General features: G+C 40.0%; 1 protein-coding gene across 5 annotated transcripts in view; it reads left to right on the top strand.

Annotated features, from left to right (window-relative positions):
• The window catches only part of grm8a (glutamate receptor, metabotropic 8a), a 252,609-nt gene that overhangs the window by 153,372 nt on the left and 77,528 nt on the right, over nucleotides 1–21,709 (top strand). For all 5 annotated transcript variants that reach the window (XM_046379333.1, XM_046379337.1, XM_046379335.1 and 2 more), the window contains one exon: nucleotides 6,859–7,059. In XM_046379333.1, the coding sequence (XP_046235289.1) occupies nucleotides 6,859–7,059 (201 nt within the window). The remainder of the gene's footprint in view (nucleotides 1–6,858; nucleotides 7,060–21,709) is intronic.

Here is a 21,709-nt window from a genome sequence, read left to right as displayed (position 1 = left end):
AGAAACAGATCACAGCACCCAGCCTGCATGCCTCTGCAACAAGAACAAATAATCAACCACAAAATATGAAAATGACTTGGAGGCAGATATGGAGATGATTGCGTCCTCATGTAGTTTTGGGTTAGCAGATCTTTTATGAGACATGAAAGTCACTTTTCATCTGTTCTTCGGCCTCTCAGAGTTTTCAAGTCTTTCTTTTTTTTTCCAGTTTTCAGTGCAAATCTTCCCTCACTAAGAAGCCAACCAACCGAGCTGCCTGCGGTCTCTGATGTCATTAACACTGAGCAGAAAGGCTGAATTTAATCTAGCAGCTGCTGGCTGGAAAAATGGAACAGAGAGTAATGTGTACAAGATTGCATATTAACTCACAAACATTTTGTCCATCCATTTCTGTGTCTCCGTCTCAATCTCAACTTTTATCTCTGTTATCTCTTTACTACTCAAAAGCAAGTCTGTATTTCATGATTAAAATATTATATTACTCAGTTAAAGATGCCTTTTTTGTTTTCCGCTTGTTCACATGCATTATGCGCGGAAAATAAATTAATAGTTTTGCGGGCCACTTTATCGATGTGTCAGGCTGTTACTGGCTGCAGACAATGTGCAGACAGATCCAATAAAAGCTGCATTGTATTATACTCTTCACACAGACTCAGACATTCACACCCCTTGCTCCGGTTACAACACCTGACGCAATCCCAGGAAACATAGACAGTAGTGTTTTCCCAGTTAGCACCACTCATGACAGAACCATTCGTTTAACTGTCTCAGGGCAGGGATTGCATATTCTTGCGATATGCTGATTAATGATGCATCGCGTCGTTTCACATTTTATAAGAACAGCAAAGAGAAATTCTCATTATCTCATGATCTATGACTCAGAGTACAGCACTTTTGTGTGCTTTTTCTCTGAATGGAAGTGTGCACACAAACCGATACAGCACGTAAAGACACCGGCTTGTTCAGAGGGACAAGCAATACATGCAGACTCCGTGTAATAAGGCCACAAAGTAGCTGTACCGTCTTCAGGTCCCTCTTCACAAAAAGAGCCTTTTTAGTCTTTCAGCTTATTTTTTAAGTTGCCCTTTATCAGGCATCTGAGCTCTTTTGTGTCTTTTCAAGTTTTCCATGAAAACTATAATAGATTGCAGACTTTATTAGTATGGCATTAATTTATTAATTGAAGTACTTGAAGAACTTTCTAAATTTCATCAGGACAGCAGCAGTTACACCAGATATTACCAGTAGAGATAATATAGCGAAATGGAATTTCCCATATTTTACATTTGCACATACCCCAACATATGCATGTACTTGGTGGTATGTGCAAATATTCTAAGTGAAATAGAAGTATCATTGTGTACTAAAAATGAGGAAAACCGCTTTTGCAGCATAATCAAGTTCTCCTCTGTTCATATATGTGCTCACTGTACTCCAGATATTGATGTTTTTGCCAGATTAAGGCTAAATACACCTGATTTGATTTCTGTCTTAATGGTTGTAGGCTTAGGCAGCTAAATGCACAGGCTATAAAGATAAAAATGTAAACAGTGTATTTAGCCTTATTCAGCTGAAAATGACTATTTCACATTTTATGGACAGTGGAGGATAGATATTTGCTAAAGAAGCAGTTTTAACATACTCTGAATCCAGTACAACAGAGTTGAATTGATGCTGCCCATAGTCTGTTTTATAAGACCAGAGGAACCTCCAAACTTTAAGCAGCCAAACATACTGCAGCATGTTTGATGCTAGAAAGGTTATTATCATTTTAGAGGCACCTATGTGCTATGCAAACGTGTTTGCTGTTAATGTATTCACTTATTTAGCTTATGTCTTGTTTAGATTTTATTTATTGAGTATTAGCCCAATTAGGTTTGTAATTATAGAACATTAGGCAGCTGGCTCGAAAGCCTTTTGTTGATTAGTGAGACTGTACAGAGATGTTTCAGAATGAGCTGTTCTCAGACACAAACAGAAATTGATTTTATGGTTTAAATTAACATTATCATTTAAGTAGTTTTAGAGATGGCAGATCTTAACTACATTATGCACTGTGGTCTGACGCACTGGGAGCAATGCAGCAGATGATGCAAATAATAAGCCAGTGTGGATGTGAGTGTGTGCATATGTAGACATCTGTCTTAATGTGCTATGCATATGAGTGTGTTATGACAGTAATCCATATGGCCATAAGCGTAGGGAAGTCAATTGGCTTTCCTGTGTGAGCTTTTGTATTAGACGTTAGAGTCCCGAAGCAATCACACTCCTGTTATTGTGCAAAAGGTGCTTATAAAATAGATAATCACAGATTCAACTTTTAATTGTCTGAGCTCACCAACCTCATTCAAAACCAAATGCAAATCTTTCCATTTTAATTTCAGTGCAAGTCATATGCCTTATTGTCATACATCTTTTTTTATTGTCCAGTTAGTTTTCTTTTGTCTTTATGTTTGTTAACAATGTGCAAATATTTTATCTTAAAATAACACATTCTACATCATTTTGATGGTATGCTGATTTGTATTAGTGACAACGGTCCCACTTTCATCCCACTTGGCACCAAGTCTGCCTAGACTGGAACCTGGAGTACCATCGAGTTCTAAGGCCACTGGTGGGGAATGATGGCAGGGATAGTCGGCTCACAGGGCCGCTGGCTGAAAGGCTAACTGAGCCAACTAGCTAACAGAAGCTACAGTTAGCAGTTTCTTTAGTTACTAGGAAAACAATCTGCCCATCGGTAAACTCTGTCGATGTATAAAAGTAGATAACCTGCAACAACAACTTAGAAATGCCATAAAGTTTGAAACTCACTCCATAGTCTGAGGAACTTCACACTGAGAGGACTTAAAGCCAGGCAAATATGTTTACATACTTTGATATACACAAAGCACAATTCAGTTATGTCAGTCTATAGCTTAAATGGTACATCTGTGCTGTTTTAAGTTAGGCTCTGCATCGACTGAGGTGCTCAGACACATCCAAGTGTCAACTCTTGTAAACTCTTGTTTAATATTCTGCATTTGTTGTATCGGGTGCTGGGTGCTCTGAGATTTGTGACGGCCGGTAAATTGACTCCCAATTGGATCCGTCAAGGCAGTTAACAAGCCAGTTAGCTGCATTAGCCTCACCTTGCTGCACTTTCCTATTGGTTTTTGTTTCCACCAGACACGTCGGTCAGTGCAGTATAGTATTCACCTCACCCTGCTGCACAGAGGGTTTTTGTTTGGGCCAAGCAGCATCAATCACATTACTGAGGCTGTTACCAGCGTATCCCAGGGCAAGACAGGACTTTTAAACCTCTAAAAAAAACTTATAGTGTTGTTTGGCATGTAATAGCTTGACACCATTGAACTGTTTGATTTAAAAGATGATTTTAGAGAAAAAAAGCCACACACTACTTTTCAAAATCAAAAGACGGGAAATTTATATGCACAAACAGTATACAATTTGTTGGTGATTGGAACAAAATAAGACAATTAAATATAGATTTGGCTCTGTGCTGGGCTTGTGGCCAGATCTTCCAATGCTAATGAGAGAAGCTCTCTCCTCTCTCAGTGACTACTGAGGTGTGAGTGTGTGTAATTATATATACTGAGCAGGTTGTTGGCTTAAAGGTGCTTGTCTTCTGGATAAATAAAGTTTACTGTCATTTGTGCAACAGTTTTTTTTTTCCCCCCAAGGAAATGTCCAAATTAAAAGCACAAAACAGTATATATGTATATATGAAGCGAATTCACAGATTTATCCTGCCTTTCACGTGTTCTCCCTGGGTTAAGGTAGGTTTCCTCTGGGTGCTCTGTTTTCCCACATGATTTAAAATAACATGTATGTTTGGTTAATGCTTAGAGGTGAAAACAGGTCCCCAGGCGCTGCACATTGGCTGCTCACTGCTCCCGGTACTTGACTCTGGTAAAATCATTGAATTGCACTATACTATACTGTCTATGATTATGTATGTGACATGTGATTTCAGTTTTGGACCCTCAGCCTCAGTCTGCTGCCTTAAGCAGGTAGTTTATCCCATAAGCATGCTGCTCAAAGTATGACCCGCTGGATTACCACCCAGCATGTGCTGTGATGAAATCAATACTTTGTTACTTCGATCAACTTCAGAAGTCACAGCCAGTAACGTGTGGTCACAAAATGAATAGATAGAGATTTTAATCTTTGGACGGGCTGGACAGAAGAGAATGAGAAACGGGGTGCTGCAGCAGAATAAGTGCTGTGTTAACCCCAGTGGCGAAGGATCAAAACACAAGAGACAAACAGAGATGGCGTGAGTGTGTGTTTTTCACCACTGAGAGGGTGAGACTGAGTTGTACTTTGCTCTGGAAACTCATTCTCTTACCCTCTGTCACACATACACGCACATTAATTATCTGCCTGCCTTCTCTCTACCCACACACACACACACACACACACACACTTATAGGTACTGTACAGCTCTGTTATCCAAGGATTGAGAGGAGATGAGTTCCATTATCAGTCCAGCATAGTGATCAGGTGCTTGGACTGACCATGTGGCATGGAGACAACTAGCTTCCTACACCCACGCCGATCCCACCATCACCACCACCAACACCACACAAACACAGATATGCATAAAAGACACCTGACAGAATGCTATAAATGCAGATTGGATTTCCTTCTCAGGATGACATTAATTCCTTATAGATTCTCATATTGATCGAAGGCCCTGTAGTCTTGTTAATCCAACTCAGCCCAGACGGGTTTTGATTCAGTTTGTGTTGCCTGAAGGTGACTTGTAAGAAAAGGGCTGAATAAAGCCAAGGGACCGGCAGTAGGGAGCTGAGCAAGACGGACGAGTGAGTTATGAACAGAGGGAATATGACAAAGTTAGTGGAGAGGAGAAGGAGATTTAAAGGGTGAACAAGAGAGAGCCAGAGATGAGGCAGAATTAAAGCTGAGGAGGAAGAAGTAGAAGATGAAAAAAGGAGGAGGAGGATTAGGGATCCATCAGCAGAACCATCCACACCAGCGTTACCATTAAACCTTGATTTCGTGTTTCCAATTTATACAGCACAATTCCTCAGATGTTCATCCTGAATCACCTGGGTCTTGAACTCACAAGCTTTGCCACCAATGGCAAGTCATAATCATGTTCAGCTTCAGAGTGACTCCATGTGACCATAATTATTTAAAACTCCTTAAATCCAACATGTCTCTGAATTCATGATTCTCTAATCCCTGCATCATTTTAATGTTTCCATCCTCCTACACACAAATAAATATTGTCATTATCAGGCTTCTGCAGATCTTCATTACAGGCTGATCATTTGAATCAGGCGTGTTACAGCAGAGGAATATCTAGAACACTTCACTTATCAACACGGAATTAAGATAATCTGTGCACTTTATCTGGATAAAATATAGATGTCGGTTTTATTTTTATTTATTTTTTTGCAGAGATTGATTTCTCTGTAAATTGCAAACTGTTTAAAAATGGCATGTAGGTAGCAAATATGACTGATTTATGAATTCTCAAAGATTTAAACTTTAGATGGTTGCAATAGTCCCACTAGCAGGACTTTTAGCCCACAATGTCAGTTGAGTAAGTTTGGAATAGGAAAAGAACTATGTGCATAATTTTGTTTATTTTCATGCATGGGGAAAGCAGAAGAAGAAGAATACCAAGAGTGCCCCACCCCATTGCCGCCTTGTCCCTCAATACGAGATGAGGAGAAACATCAAGTAAAAACAATAGAACATTTACCAAAAAAAGAAAGGACATAGTTAAAGAAATTTATGGAGAAAATAGATGATGCACTTGTCATGTTTAAAGATTTCCTTGAACCTCTTGATAAAAACAGAGACAAAGAACACTTAATCAGTTACTGATTTCCGTCTTGATGCATCAAGGACACTTTATTTCTCCTGCTATGCTCTTTTTTCATTGGCTCATTATTCTGCCAATGAGCTTTTACATCAAACCCCCTCAATGAATTGTAACTAGGAGGCTATTTGCCTGTTTGTGTGTGAGTGTCATGTGTCAGGGAAAGGGAGGGAGTGGCTCTACGCATGTATGCATGCACACAGACATGAAGGCCAAATGTGAATATGCATCTATTTCATTGCCTGTTGATGAACTGAAACCTAACTCCGCAGTGATTTATTAGGCTGCAATAATAAGAAGATGCGCACACCTTTAGAGAAAGGACAAAAACACCAGAGAGACACAAGAGCATCTGTTTTACAAGTACTTCAAGAAGTAAAAAAATACACATTGAATATTTGGTCAAGTGTATAAAATTTAACTATACAATACAAGCAGTCCTCCACACATGGCCTTGCGACATAGTTCAGAAAGAGGACAAGTATATTTTGGCCTCTCTGAACACTTTCTTGCCTTTCCTTCAAACAAGGAAATGCCATTATGAGTGGTTCAGAAGATGTAAAGAAGGAACATGCTCTTTCCTCTGAAGCTTGGCTACCAGGGTGAGAATGGATTGAGAGTAGTTATTTGTCATTGTCAGGCTGTGTGCCCTGCTACCTGTGTGATGGTCACCCTGTCTTGCACAAGTTTTTTTTTTGTGTCTTTTTTTTTTCTCTTTCACTCCCTATTTTTCTTTTTACTTCTGTCCTTTAATTTCTTTTTTTCGCAACTCTCCCTCAGCCAACTCGATCTGTTGTATGTCTGCTCTCCTCTCCGTTATACACATTTTTTCTTGCATTGCTTGACGTTTTATATCCCTCACCTTTTTATGCTGTACATGGTACACAGTACAGTACCTATTGTGACCTAAATTCAAAGTGACTTTCAGAGAAATGACATGTCTTCTTTGCTTCTTTCCTTTCCTCTCTCACCACTTTCTCTTCTTCTTCTTCTTCTCTCAGGTTTAGAAAAAGTTGGTCGTGATTCCAGTTATGAACAAGAGGGCAAGGTTCAGTTTGTGATGGACGCGGTGTACGCCATGGCGCACGCCCTGCACCGCATGCACCGAGAGCTCTGCTACGGATACCCAGGCCTCTGCCCGCGCATGGCCAACATCGACGGCAAAGAGCTGCTGAGCCACATTCGTGCCGTCAACTTCAACGGTGAGTTTTTGATGAATCAACTGCACCATAGCAACATCTCACTCTATAGATGTCTTTAACCATTCAGGATACCTCTACCCATTAAAAGTGCTTCTTTCTGATTGAAATTTTTGCAGTGGGGCTCTGTAAATACAAATATTGCTTTACTGACACAATCATATGTAGAAACACAACTTTGACAGATGCAAACATCCATCCACACCAAGCATAACTTCTTATACTGCAAAATTCACTCTGCCCGATCCCTTTATGTTTTCCTTTTTAAGCTCACTTGCAGCAAACAACAGTCCTTCCAGTCTAATGGAGGATACATCAATTAGGCTGTAAAATGCATGAGTATTCCTTCAGAACACCATTTAGAAAAGGACAAATTAGAGCCTTCACATGCTTAGACACTGTGCAGTAATCCTGTGGTGTTTATCCAGCCTGACTTGACTAATTCAGCTCATACTTTAACAATGCTAAGCCCAGCTCCTCATCTAATTTGTCTTATCCTTATCATAAAAATGTCTTGCGTTTCACCTTCATAAGTAACTTAAGCTCACTGCTTTTCCCAAACATATTATCCGCTTATATTTAGCTTTTTTTTTTGCGAATGGTGATTTGGTCTTGTGTCACTTTGAACCTGCAGTGCTCAATCTTTCATTTCCCCTCTCTCCCCATGAGTTCCACCACCGCTGACAAATTTAAGTGGGTGAAAAACATTTACTCATTTCCGTCTAAATAATTTCAGACACCTCATTTGAATATTTTCTTATTAATCCAACCCCCTCAGCCCCTACCCCACCCCCATGCGCCTGTACCTGCTTTTCTCTCTGCCTTTTCATTTCCTGTGTTCTTCTGTCAAATATTGAGTGGAATGCATATGGGTTTGAGAGTAGGAAAGCAAGAGATAGAGAAAGGCAGGCTTGTTGTGAGGATTACAGAAATACTTGTCTGATTTTAGTTTTAGAGGAAAGATTGAAATTGCCTGAATGTGTCTGTGCTGGAATGTGTGCAAAATATGTGTCAGTGTTTGTCGTTTCCTGGGCTATCTGTCATCTCTAGAAGTGTCAGAAACTGGTTCACAGGCAGCCACTGATTGCTCTTTCATACTGCAACAGCAGCTTTGTGCTCGGGTGTCTTTCTCTGTTATTGCTAGTCTAGAGGGTAGAGGAATCATCCCATAACCACAAGGTCACAAACTTTTACACCCCCAATGAATCACTGAACCCTTCTCACTTACTGAAAGTCGGCCTGCACAGAATGTCTTGCAACTGTGCCTGGCAGTATTGTCAGAGAACTGAAAAAAAATTGATTAGAGCTAAAAATGATACGGGAGGTTTGGGTTTGATGTTTAAGTTATCAAATAGGCACCTGCCACCAGCAAATATTTCACGTCCTCATGACACCTTTGGTCATGCCTTTTTCTTTTTAGTGCCGTGTTTTTGATCCAAGTAGATGTGTAATTCACTGATCAAAGCTTTGAAAGGTTCAAAATAACTTGAGTATGAATAAATAATGATACACTCCCCATGATCCAACATGACTCCTCTTTAGTATTTAAGTTGGCTAAAACTTGGGAAATACTCAGGATTAGTCCTTTAACAAATACAAAAAATGTGAGCATGAAGGTAGAAGTATGCAATGAATATGGCAGTCTGTGCAGCACAGGGTGATGAGGATTAAATGGAGGTCGCATGAATACGTTATCATGACACTGGTTTATTGTTTTCACTCGCATCTAACTGAAAAAATGTTTCCGATGCTTTGACATTTGTTCTTACCAGTCGAACATCAGTCACATCTGGAAACGTATAATAATTGAGACAGAAGAGCTGCGTCATGTCTGAATCTGTTCACATCTTACAGAAGGTTTTGAAATCACATAGAGGGTCCCAGGTCCCTAATGGGCCTTTTCCTGAACCTGTCGTCTTACCTAAAAATACGGTTGTGACTTTGAGGTTTTTGTTTTAGTATTACTGTTCTTCCAGATCACAAATAAAACAGTTTTGTTTTTTGGTGACTTAATTTGTTTGCATAGTGATAAAACACCGCAGTGGAATAAAACCGATAAGGCCCACAATGTGGACAAATTTGCATACAGAAAAAGGTGGTGGTAGTGGGGGGGGGGGTTATAACTTGATAACTTTCATTTTTCACTTTGGGGCTTCGACATAATCATTTGCAGTAAATCGTAGAAAGGAGCCTAGGTAGCTTGGCAAATTCGGGCATCAAACACGTGGTACGTTTTGGCATCTATATATTGCCTTTCTAAAGGCGGTTATCAAAGTTGGAAAAGTTAGGATGTAATATATTTTAAGGTTTTCTAAGAAACTTTAACTTGGGCACTTTTTTTCCACCATTCCTTTGTCCTTAAATGTTTAAAAGGCTTCTCTGTTGTATTTGTCTAAGGGGCAGAGGAATGATGGCGTTTGGCTTATTACTCTTATCTGGGTTGTTTATATCGACAGAAGCCTCCAAGATTTAAAGCTTCTAAGCCGGCTACTTTATGTGTGTTTATGTGCAAATGCTTGGGTGTGTTTGTGCTTTCCCATTAAAAGTAGTTTTTATTGATCTGTTTCAGGTTGACATGACATTGATAACAATAAAAAGAGAAGGGGCAAAGATGGGGGCAGCTATATCGTTCCCTCTCTGTGTTTCTTGCACATAAAGGGAGAAAAGAAGATAAAGTGGCAACAGAATGGATTGTATTTGTCTCTGTTCTCTTTGAATCCATCCCCATTCACCTCTGGAGCAGCTGCATATGGAAACTAGACAAGAAGAGTTGGAGAGAGGGGACTATTTTTAAGATGTTAGGGCAGTTGTTGTTCTACCACAGGATCTGTTGTAAGACAACTTAACTTATAAAGTGAAGCCTAACAGGCAAGACTGACAGAAAAGGGAAGTGAGGTGCACAATAGCAAGATCGGGAGACAAGGAAGAAGACAAAGCTATTAAAGTAGTCTTCAGCTGTTGGATTTCAAGGTGGATGTTCCTTTCAACAAGACTGACTTTCCAAGACTCCCCCCTTTTCATGTGGCTGATAATAATTCATGTAGCTTATTGGGTTAACACCAACTTAAAAACCTTTGATTAATAAGCTCTTTCATAATTAGGGTGACTGTCTTCAAAATAAAAGTAAAGCATTTTTTTTTCTTTTTACATTTGGAAAACTCTACAGAAAAATGTCCAATGAAAAAAAACAATTGAATATTTATACCATGTTACCATAAATATACTGTAGTAATAAATCGTGATACACATTCAATTTTCAAAGTAATGCCTTATCTTTAACTCAACTATTGGAATAACCCCAGAAACACTGTATACACACACACACACACGCATCTCCAAACAAATAGAGACTGGTGCATTGCAGAGCAGGTAGGACAGACAATAAGCAAACAAACCCTGGAGCATCAATGACACACCATGCTGTCCAGCATTTATTTGCCAGTGGGTTTATTGACTTATCCAGGTGAACACACACATTTATGCACATATAAAGCATGCTTAAATGCACACACTAACCAATGGCATTATGAGTAATGGAATCCGAAGCCAAAACAATTTTTTTCAAGAATATTTTCACTTTAAGCTTTCTCCAAAGCTTGCAACTGCTTTATTCTGCATTAAATGTGAGCATCAGTACATAAGTATCATGGTGAAAAAAGTTCAGACATTATCCTTCAATAAAATCAGATTTTCACTCTGTGAACCAGGTTGTCAAGATATCAACCCTGATTCAAAGTTGGGACACTGCAAAACATAAATAAAACAGATGATGAAAATTTGATAGCTCTTTCTGATGTATGCTCAACTTAAAACAACACAAAGACAATAAATTTTACCTTATCAACTTCAGTGATTTCAGTTAAGATGTGTTTATTCTGAACTTGCTAACAATGTGTTTCAAGCTAGTTGGGATAGGAAGGTTGTGGAATCCACCTGTTTGGGACATTCCACAGGTAAACAGGCTCATTGGTAACAGGTACCATGAGTGGATATGAAAAGGGCAGGGGCAGGAAATGGTAATTTGTGAAACACATGACTGCATAAAGCATATTCCTACATTAACTTGAGAACACTTTGTAAAACCATTGTTGTTAAACACTGTTTATTGTAATTGCTTTTTTGTTTTGTTTTAATGGTGTCTCAGCTCTCTCAGAATTGGGACTGCAATTTGTATAAGAGGTGACAAAAATACTTTGGCAAAAATAGCCAAGTGCTGTGTGACTGACTGGCCTCCCAGCCTGCTGCTGTTGGGTAATACATTTGTTAGCCTCTCTCTCCCAGCCAGTTACTTTTGCTTCAGTCTAGTCTAACTTAACCCGTGCTCTTCCCCTTCCCCACCTCTGTTTGGTGGTCATATTTGGATAAATAGTGGAGTGGAATAAGATGGACAAACAAAAAGAAAAGAAATGCATAGGTGGAGATGGGAAGTGGAGAGAGAAGAGGTCGAAATCCCTTGAGGCTGTTAAAGGCAAATGTTTTAAAGTAACAAATTATTCATTTGATGCCCTTACCAGTCAGTCATCTGAGCCTAGTGAGCCTGAAGGCACTGGCAGCAGAAAGGAGAGCGATACAACTGTTAGTCAAGGTTTTGCAGCTGAATCAGTAAGGCAGTAGACGATGAGCAAGGTTTGGGTTCGGTTGGCTGGCTATTTAGCTTTCCTGGCAGGCTTTTGAGAAATGTGTTTAACTTGATGTAAGATGCGCCTGTCAGTCACTTTTTCGTGACCAAACAATCGCAACCTGGATGGGGCTGATATGTCTTATAATACTTTTTAAATGTTGAATCTGCATCTACTCTTGGATGAGAGAGTAGCCATATAAACATGCTAACATTACAGCTGAGTTAAGGAGAGCACCATTAATGTTTACACCTCACCCTTCAAACACAAGCCCCTCATCCATGCTTACATGCATGTTTCCTTCTGTGTCGGGATACAGTGTCCTCTGGTAGACATGAAACTGTCCAAAACAAAGTCTGTGGATTGCCTTGGGTAAACAGGCTATTATTTCTGCCGAGAGACGTTGCTGTTGAGCTTTTGTGACATTTACTTTTTGAAATTTTGTGCACCACAGGCCAAGTGCCATCTAGGACCATTACAGTCAACGGTCAAAGGTATTATGCATTTTTTATTTTGGGGTGAACTGTCCCCAATTGATACAAATTAGACTAAGTAGACAAATTTTATTGCCTTCAGATTTAGTGAAAGAACAAAACTTACAAAAATTAGAAACATTGGTTGCGCTTAAATTTCGGTACTAACTAACAGAAATCAACATTAGTGGTTGGCTACAGAGTATATTATACTCTTATTAGAAACTATAAAGGATAGTATATCACTGATACATGATGCAGTACTTTTCTGTTTGCTAATTTCTTCTCCAGAATAGTATCAGTCTGGCTGCATGCAGTATAACAAATTTAGAAGCATCGCACACACACACACACGTTGCTGTCGCCCCCACAGATTAAATTAGTTTGTTCGCATTCTTCTGGCTTTGCTGGTTGTAAGCCTCAAAGTGCCTCTTCAAATAGAACCATTTCTAATGTTTCTTGTTTTTTCTCTCTTGTTGTCATACTATCCTTTTCTGTTTCTTTCTTTCCCTGTCATGCCTCTGTCCTTAATTTGTCACCTCCATTTTCTGCCTCGTTCTCTCTATTGTCTCGCTTTCACCACCCGTCCTTCTCTTCTTAGCTTTCTGTCAGACTCTTGCGTTCTCTCTACCATCACTTCTACTTTTCTAAAGGCATTGAGTCATCAACCGAAGGCTGTTCTCCCAAGCTTTTTTGTATTTTTTTTTCTGTTACTCGTTTTTAGGTTTTGAGCAGATTGATGAATTTGAATTTGAATTTGTGAGGAGCACTTAAACCCAATACACATTTCTTACTGGATTTTTTTAAGCAAGTTACATAACCTCTATGGAGACTTTATTGTAGATGTTTAATACAGTGAGCATAATTTTTGTGCTAAAATAGCTTTGTAGTTGCATTTTTAAATCAAGATCCAACTTGGTGTCCAACAGACACCTTGCATAGCCACAGTGTTTACATCGTAACAAAGTCTGTGTCTCCTGAAATATAAGTCCTCAAGGGGCAATACATGGGAAGGCAGGCAGAGTTCAACAGACCTTATGAATAAAGACCACCTCTTTCTGTAGCTGCTTACATGCTCTTCAGCTGAAGAAACTTTAAAATTTTGGATTTTTAAAAAAGATGCTCAGAGGAAGAGACAATTTGCATACAGGGCGTCATGGACTCTGCTTTCCAACAAACAACAGCAGCTTACTTTTATTTTTGGTACAAGCATGTGTGTGTGTGCGTGTGTGTGTGTTTGCTATGGAAGAAAACTCATTGTGGTCTTATCACTGTCAGGTTATAAATCTCCTGCTGGGAGACAAGATGGATATCACAATAGGAACTGACTAGCACTAAGTAGTGCAGCTTGACTTTGAAATGATGAACTCTATACATGGCTGTACAGCCTTGGGGGGAGAGAGAGAGAAGTATGAGAGAAAGGATGAAGGATTCAGAGGACTAACCAGGTAGGAGATGATGAAGCTCACTCTCTCCTAATGACCTCAGAGAGAGGAGGACAGTGCTGGAGGAGTAACTTGCTTGAAGATGATGAACCTGGCCAAGCATTAATGATCTTGGAGAGAGGAAGAAAACAGTGCAGGGGGTTATGGGAGTGGAAAGTCTACCTGAGCTTAATGACCTCTGAGGGAGATGGAGGGGAGAACATATGGAGGGAGGACGAGGGCGAGGTGCAGGGGGAAGACGGAAGGTATCATAGCACGTAGATGGAGAAAAAAGATGGACAGCTGGCTGGGAAAATCTGAAAGTTTATTGGCAGGGGAGACAACAGCAAGCACAAAAGACAAAGCAAGTGCAAAACACAATGAAAGAGTGTGTGTGTTAGGATAAAGAGGTAAAAGAAGGATGAACTTTGCTTGGCTATTAACAGCTTTGGATAGAAGGAAGCAGATGAGGAGAGAAAGTCATCTACAGTTCCTCCATTTGGCAAGGAAAGTGGAATGGAGAGACAGACAGGGCATAATAAAAGTAAAAAAATGGAGCCATTCAGTACTTGACTAGCTGTGTAAGATGACCTTCAAAATACAGAGAGGAGATGGTGAGAGACAGAGAAGGCATACTGACTGGGATATATCAGACTTTACCAGGGCAAGATGACCCTGAGAAGTAAAAACCTGAGATTAAACAATGAGAAGGAATATATATATATATATATGTAATAGCATCTTGAGAGAAATATAGTGGTGGAGATAGGCATATAGACAAGTAAAACATGAAAAAGTAGGTGTAGGAACTTTTTCATTTGGAAACATCTTTACTTTTAGATTTCCATCAATTGTAAGCAGTTGTTTTCAACAACCAAAGTAGGAAATTTTGGAAGATTATGGGTGTGATATTTTCAAAGCTGATGCAGTTAGTTTTTGCACATAACACAGTAATAATGTCCTGTCACTTGCCAGCCTTTTCAGCGATATGTTGTCCAATCTCCTCCCTTTTCTGACTCACATCATGTTGACTAGAGCCAATCGCAGGTGCTGTGTGATTGATCAAGTGTAGCAGATCAAAAATAACAGTTAGCTCTGATTAGCACTTAGCATTTGCAACCCTCAATTAAATCATGCTCTTTTGTTGCCTGACAACAGACGTGACAGAACAGATGCAAAAAGGTGCAGTGACAGCACCTGTATTGTGTGGTTGTTTTGAACCAGGGGAGCCTGAGTGAGCCACACAGAACTGAAAACCAAGGGGACAAACAGCTGAGGGAGCCGCAGACTGAAGCAGTCTTAGAAACATGTCACCTAACTGTAATTGGGTCTTGAAGGTCTACAGAACAGGACAGCACAAATAATAGATTGACATGTTGGTAAATAGGTTTGGAGTCTCACTGATGAGTCGGATCAAGTTTTGGATGGTTAATAAATAAAACAAGCTGTCTAAGTCACTTCATCACTTTGATCTGTGGGAAAATTTGGCTTTTTCTTTTGTACAGAAAATTATCCATCGATGCAGAGAAAGATTACTTAGATTAATCAGTAATGAAAATAATTGATATAACTCATCTGTCTGTCCATTGAAACTAAAATCAGAAGGTGATTGGATTACTCTGAAAGTGGTGAAAAGTGGTATCCTGGCTCTGTACAAAATTATTTGTATTTCTGGTGAAGATGGTTTTTAAACTTTGAAGGAAGCTAGGCTAACCTGTTCTCCCAGCTTCCAGTCTCCCTGCTTTTCCTGAATGTCAGCCTATTTCCCCATAGTAAAATAAACCAGGTATCAGATGAGATCAAATCTCACAAAATACAGAGGGGATATTTTAATACACTATTTCGTGCGGGTCGTTTTGTGATTCACACAGACAGGAACATTACTTGTCAGGCTCGCACGTAATCTCCGACTTACTACCTGCTGTTCACTTACAAGCAGCAGGTAGTAAGTCGTAGATTACTGACCTAATGTCCAACCTTGTGCAGGTGTTATCGCCTTGCCTGTCCCTGGTAGCGCTTCATGACAGCGAACACAGCACGATGGGGCAAATCCAAATCCAAAGCAAACTGAACTTACATATTTTTTCCATGCTATGAGAGAGTGATAGACTGACAAGGCAGGCCAGTTGCTTTAAAAGGAATCATTCAGTCCAAGTCAGGTGTCGTGCGTGGCTAGTGCATTGATGCACTGATACTCCTGTGTCCTGGCACACTGCCACTCTGCGCCAATCACTTCTGAATCATTCTAATTACTCTGTCTGAATGAGGCTCGATGGTGGAAAGTCATATGTTGCCAATATATTCACTGTATTGCAGAATGTATTCCGCCATCTGGTGTTTTCTATTACTCTTGTCTTATTATATTCTCAGTGTTAAATATTACCTCTTGTCACTGCAATGGGCTAATTTGTGCAAGGGGATCATTTGCTGAATTTAATTTTAGATAAGAAAACAAAATAAGAATGGGCAGATATGAAAGAAAAATGAATACAGTAGACAGGCAGACAGGCGCAAAAACAACAGAATTGGAGCTGAACTGAGTTTGAGGAAATGAGAGACAGAATAATAATTTGTTATTGCATATCCTAAGACACCACTAACTTTCACATCTGCTCAGCTTTTTTTTTTTGTGTGTGTGTGTTATTGTTTGGTTTGACACCAGAATGTGTGTTTTTCTAGTCAGGAATGCGTTGTTGACAGAGAATAGATTTTACAGGGTAAAATGTGAGTCTGTCAACTGTCGAGATGGAAAAATACAAACACACCTCGTCCTCTGACGGACAACATGGTGCAGGCAAAGACACAAACTTGCACTATGCCATAACGTGGATGGAAGTCGGGGCAAAGGGAAGGTGGAGAACAGGACATAGCGGTGATGGAAGAAGAATAAACAGTGAGGAGGATTATGGAGATATTGACGTATGTAGCTGGAGCTGAGAAATATCCTATTAGATTTGTACTCGGCATAAGTATTATATAATTGAGGACCGGGTTACTACATAAAGCTGGTGTAGTACCAGTATTATTCTGGCTCTCTCCTTCACCCACGTTTTTCTCTTTTCCTCTGTCAGGTTTGGTAATGTAACTCCTTGTTTCTCGTTTTGTTTATTTCTCCTCTCCCTCGCTTTCATTCTCTTGAAATTGTTTTTCTATCCCCCTGTTCAGGTTGTTTTTGTCTCTTTTGATCATCTTAATAGTGGCCCTCTCCCTCAGTCTGTCCCTCTTATCTTTATTTTACCCCTCTCGCATTCCTATTTATCTAACACTGCGGTGAACGCAGATCACGACAGAGATGGAGCCTCCTTAAATTAGTTTTCCTCAGTTCTCCTTAAATTAGCCCCCCTCTCCCATCTTAATCTCACTTTCACTATTTAGCCAAAGTGTTTAATTCTTATGTACAGTGAGCACCATTTAGATCTGGATTCCCTTCAAGCATGCATTGTTTCTTTTACTTTTTCTATTATCTGCTCTGTTTCTCACGGACAAACTATCTCATCGCTTTCCTCGTTTTTTTTTTTTGTTTTTCATTTTTTTCCCTGCACAGGCAAGTCATGATGATAACAGAGAGGCTGAGAAGGGATGAATTTGAGAGGGAGGGATGGAAAGACAGGGGGAGGAGGGAAAGTTAGAGCACTTTGGAAATGCGCAGAGGGGAGAAAATGGGTAGTTTTCGAGATAGAGAGCACTGGGATGAAGCCAGGCTGGGAGGTAAAGAGAGAGGAGGAGATGGAGATGCAAAATATGCTTTGAACAGGAGAGGAGAGGAAGGAGAAGCAGCTGCTGTGGAAGGAGGGCGGGTCTGGCCGTAAGGATGGTTTTACAGCAAGTGCTGAAATCTGCTTCAGAAAACAGTGCAAACAAAAAATAAAAGTCAATTTATGTGATAGAGAATTCAGAGAGGGGAGGAGAGAGCAATGAGGACAAGAGATAACCAGCTCCTCAGTTTCCTTCTCCACTGTAGGCTTCTGTGTGAATGACAGTATTTTTGTGGAGTGAGTTCAGGCGTCATTATTACTTTCCTTTTGCCTTTTCTTATTCTCTTTTTGCATTCCTTTTACCGTACATTTGTGGTTGTTTCCGTCTTTTTCGCCTATTAGTGCTGTCAATGCATAGCACGCAGATGGGAGCCTGTTGGCAAAAACTGAGAACACATACACACACACACACGCATGCACACACACAGACACACACGGGCCCATGTTTTAATAATGCATGCTGCAGTGTACTTTTTGTATCTCTGTGTCATAAACATTTAGTGTGCGATATGAAGAGTTGCTCTTCACCCTCAGTGTTTCTCAAGTGAACCAGGCAAGGCTGAGGGCTTAACAACCCTTATGCTTCTTCCTCCCTTACTCCTTTCTTTTTCTCTCCTTCCATCCCTCTCTTTTACCCCCTCTTCCTTTGTCTCACTGTGTCTGCAGTAACAGGGAGAGGTCTAAGGCTATTCATGTACTCTCTTTCTCCTCCGCTCCTCTCTCGTCCCATCTGCCTGTTTCTGACTCTGTCAGGTTTTAATGCCTATGCTAATTGATGTTCTCACACATTCTGTAGTTCTCCTCTTTCACTCTCCATCTATTCTTTTACCCCTGATCTTAGTCCTTTTTTTTCCTTTTGCTGTCAAATTAAGAAAGTTTGGGGTCTTTTCAGTGATATTCACACATATTCTCACTTGTTCATCATCATTTTTCTTCTCTTCTTGTGCTTTCGAGTCGATCCATGTGTCTCTGCGTCCTGTCTGTCTGATAGATGGGGCTTGATGTGTTCCCACAGACCTGCTTACTCTCCTTTTTTAGTTCTGTCTTCCTTTGTCACTCATTTTACTCCATCTTTTTTGTTATTTTCCTCTTCTTCCTCTCTGTGGCAGCCAAGCTGATTGAGGCATTTTTGCAGTTCTTGCTCACTTTTATTCTGATATATCTTACTCTATTTTTTTCATTTCTTCTCTCCATCTCCCTGGTTAGTGTGATTCAGATGGGTGTGACTGACATTGAATATATTTGAACTTGGTGGCAAAGCAAATCAATTCTTCATCTACTTTTCCTGTGCCAATATTACTGTTTCACTTCTATTTCACCCTTCTTCCCTTCCCCTTCATCTGAAAGTCTATTTCAGCTAAATTTAAATTCACATTGGCTTCATTGCATGACATCTCTCATTCGTTAGTAGATATCTTATTACATTAATAAAGCAAAAGTTCATGACCTGTGAGCTTCCATTGCAAATCTAGAGAAAAGTTGTGAGAGTTGTGGGCTTCTTCTGATATTATACAGTTGATTCCTAAAGGGTAAGTCTCTGACTCTGCAGGGAAGCTACAGAGCAGAGCCTCTGGCAGGCAGGGGAGCAGTATCTTGCTTGAGGACACTTCAGCAGAACTTCTACCTGTGTCGTAAAACCTGGGGAATCAAACTAATTCCAGGAAAATGTTTGCTTGCAATCTGCGCACATGTACCTTCGTCTAGCAGCATTAACTACTCTCACCACATTCAGGCGTCTTAATCTGAGCAACCAGCTTACCCCAAATAAAAAACACTCAAAGTCAGATTTCATTGTTGTTTCTCTAAATCAGAGCAAGTGAAACAATTCAGAGTTTGACAGTTTGCTCGAGGTTTTGCAAATGAATGCAGATGAGGTGAAGAAGAAATTAGCATCACTGGATGCTTAGGAATTCGTCATTATCAGTAGTTTCAGAAAATATACGAGTGCTCTGTTAAAGACTGCAAGACATATTTACTCTTACTTTACTTGAGTAGTTCTATTGAACTTATACTTCTGCTCCATTACATTTTAGAGGAAAATACTGTACCTGTTTCCTGTTATTACAGTTTTAGTCATTATATTCATTCATTTATTTTTTATACCGCTTATCCGTCAGGGTCACGGGGAACTGTAGCCTATCCCCGCTGATTACGTGCGGGAGGCGGGGTACACCCTGGACTGCTCGCCAGTCAGTCACAGGGCTGACAAAAAGGACAATGCAGAGTAGCCGATTAACCTAATGTGCATGTTGTATGGGATTGTGGGAGGAAGCCGGAGTACCCGGAAAAAACCCACACAGACACAGGGAGAACATGCACACTCCACACAGAAGGGCCCAGATCGGGATCCGTACATGGAACCCTCCCGCTATGAGACAACAGTGCTAACCACTGCACCTGCCCCATTATTATATTGCATAGAAAATGCATTGTCACAAAAGCTAAACAAGTTAGATATACATGATTATCCCAGAACAATGCAACATGATGATCTCAGAATATGACACATTGTTGTAGATAAAGTACCTTGTAAGAAGTATAAAAAAGGTGCATGATATCATAATGCACTTTTTAAAACACTACTGTTAGTGTTATTAGTTTATTATCACTGGGGTGGAAAGCTAGACAAGGTAAGAATATACAGTATGAACTATGTCTGAAATCCGTTTCTAAAGGGCTGCATTGAGTAACAGAACAGGACAGGTGTCACGACGGGATGAGGTGCAGGTGAGTTGTCAGACTGACAGGCAGCTTATCTCTTTATTCAGATTCATTCCCCTTTAGAAGGAAGTTGTGAAAGTTATCATGTTGATGGCACTTCACATTAACACATTCACATGTTTAACAATTGTTTTTTTTTTCACACTTTTTCTACCCAGCAGTCAAAGTGATTAAATGCTCTTAAACAATGAAAAAGTATGTAATTATTTTATGTTAATTAATTTGAGATGCATTTTGAATAACTGTAAACTTCCACATGCTCCTGTTGTACATACATCACTTCTTAAATATTTTTTTTGTGTGTGTGTTGAATAAACAAACCAAAACACAACAACATGCAGATACTTCAGACCAGCCTGTCACTGCCACACATTAATCAGAACTGATGAGGGGTTTTCAGCTACCTGTTTTCCCAACAGATGCTGCCAACTCCCCTCACGCCTTTTGTATGTGTGTTTGCAGTAATTGCTGCTGCCTGTAAAAGTATACTGTCTTCATCCAGATTAGTCAAAAATTGTCAACAAATGGTATACACACACAAACCGAGATTGAATAATCACGTCTAACTCCAGGTAACCGCCGCTTTCAGAGCGAGCGGTCTGCTTTTTCTCTCCAACTCCAAAGTGTTTTTGCGCGGCTAACTAGCTCTGAAAAGGCATGATTGGTGTAAACGGACGATTAGAAGAAAGGGAGGGAAATGATGACATGTTCTTGGCTGAGAGAGAAATAAACATTTTTGTCTTTTGGCTACGGACAAGCCAATCGAGCAGCTCAAATCAAGCAGTCCATCCCTGCGGGTCCTTGTTGGTGAGCCCAACATTGTATGATCTCTGATGAATTTGGTAAATCTCTGAGTCGCTTGTCTTTTCAGTTGGCCCTTTTTATGTAGATTTTTTTTTCCCCCGCATTTTTGAAATGAAGGAAGCAGTAGAGGGAGGAAGACCCCAAAGCAGATTGAGATGGATTGATAAGAGATGAGGGGAGTCAGTTTAAGAAATCAAGTAAACAGATGAAAGAAGGGCATAAGAAAGGACAAAAATAAAAAGTGAGAAACGCAAGGGGGAGGATGGAAAGAAAATAAGAAGGGAAGAGATGAAGAAAGTTGATGATGATGAAAGTAGACCAAATGACCAAAAGAAACTGGACGGTGCCGTGAATAAAAGCAGAGATGACAAACAATGAGAATGAAGAAGGAAAGATTTGGTAGTTGAAGATTTCAGTCTGCGTGACTATTTCCTCTGGCCTTTTCGTCTTTCCCAACAGGCTGAGGTAAACAAGAGAAGACAAGAGGGAGAGAGAAAGAAAGAGGAGATAGAGGGAGGGTGAGAGCGATCGAGAGGAGCAAAGAGATGAAGTAGGGTAGCTTGTGAAGCACTGCGATGCGATTGTTTAAGTGTTGTTGTTGCTGGCTCCTAGGACATTTTGAGCTGCTGTTCTGGTGGGTTTTTAGGATGTCACTCGCTTGTTACTGGGTGATTAGGCAGGGGAATTACACTGATTAAGTATAAGAGGTAGCAGTGGTGTATGTTGCCAAGCAAGCACATTAATTACGAAAATATTTACATTTTACACTGTACTTGGGTTTAAAACAAGTGCGGTTTGGGTTGTGAAGATGTCTTTGAAAATCTCACTAATTGAGGCTCTCATACTGTGGCGTACAG

The sequence above is a fragment of the Scatophagus argus genome, chromosome 22 (assembly GCF_020382885.2).
Source record: "Scatophagus argus isolate fScaArg1 chromosome 22, fScaArg1.pri, whole genome shotgun sequence".
Classification (NCBI taxonomy): Eukaryota; Metazoa; Chordata; class Actinopteri; family Scatophagidae; genus Scatophagus; species Scatophagus argus.
The sequence above is the reverse complement of the archived record's forward strand: the minus strand, read 5'-3'. Positions and strand labels throughout refer to the sequence as shown.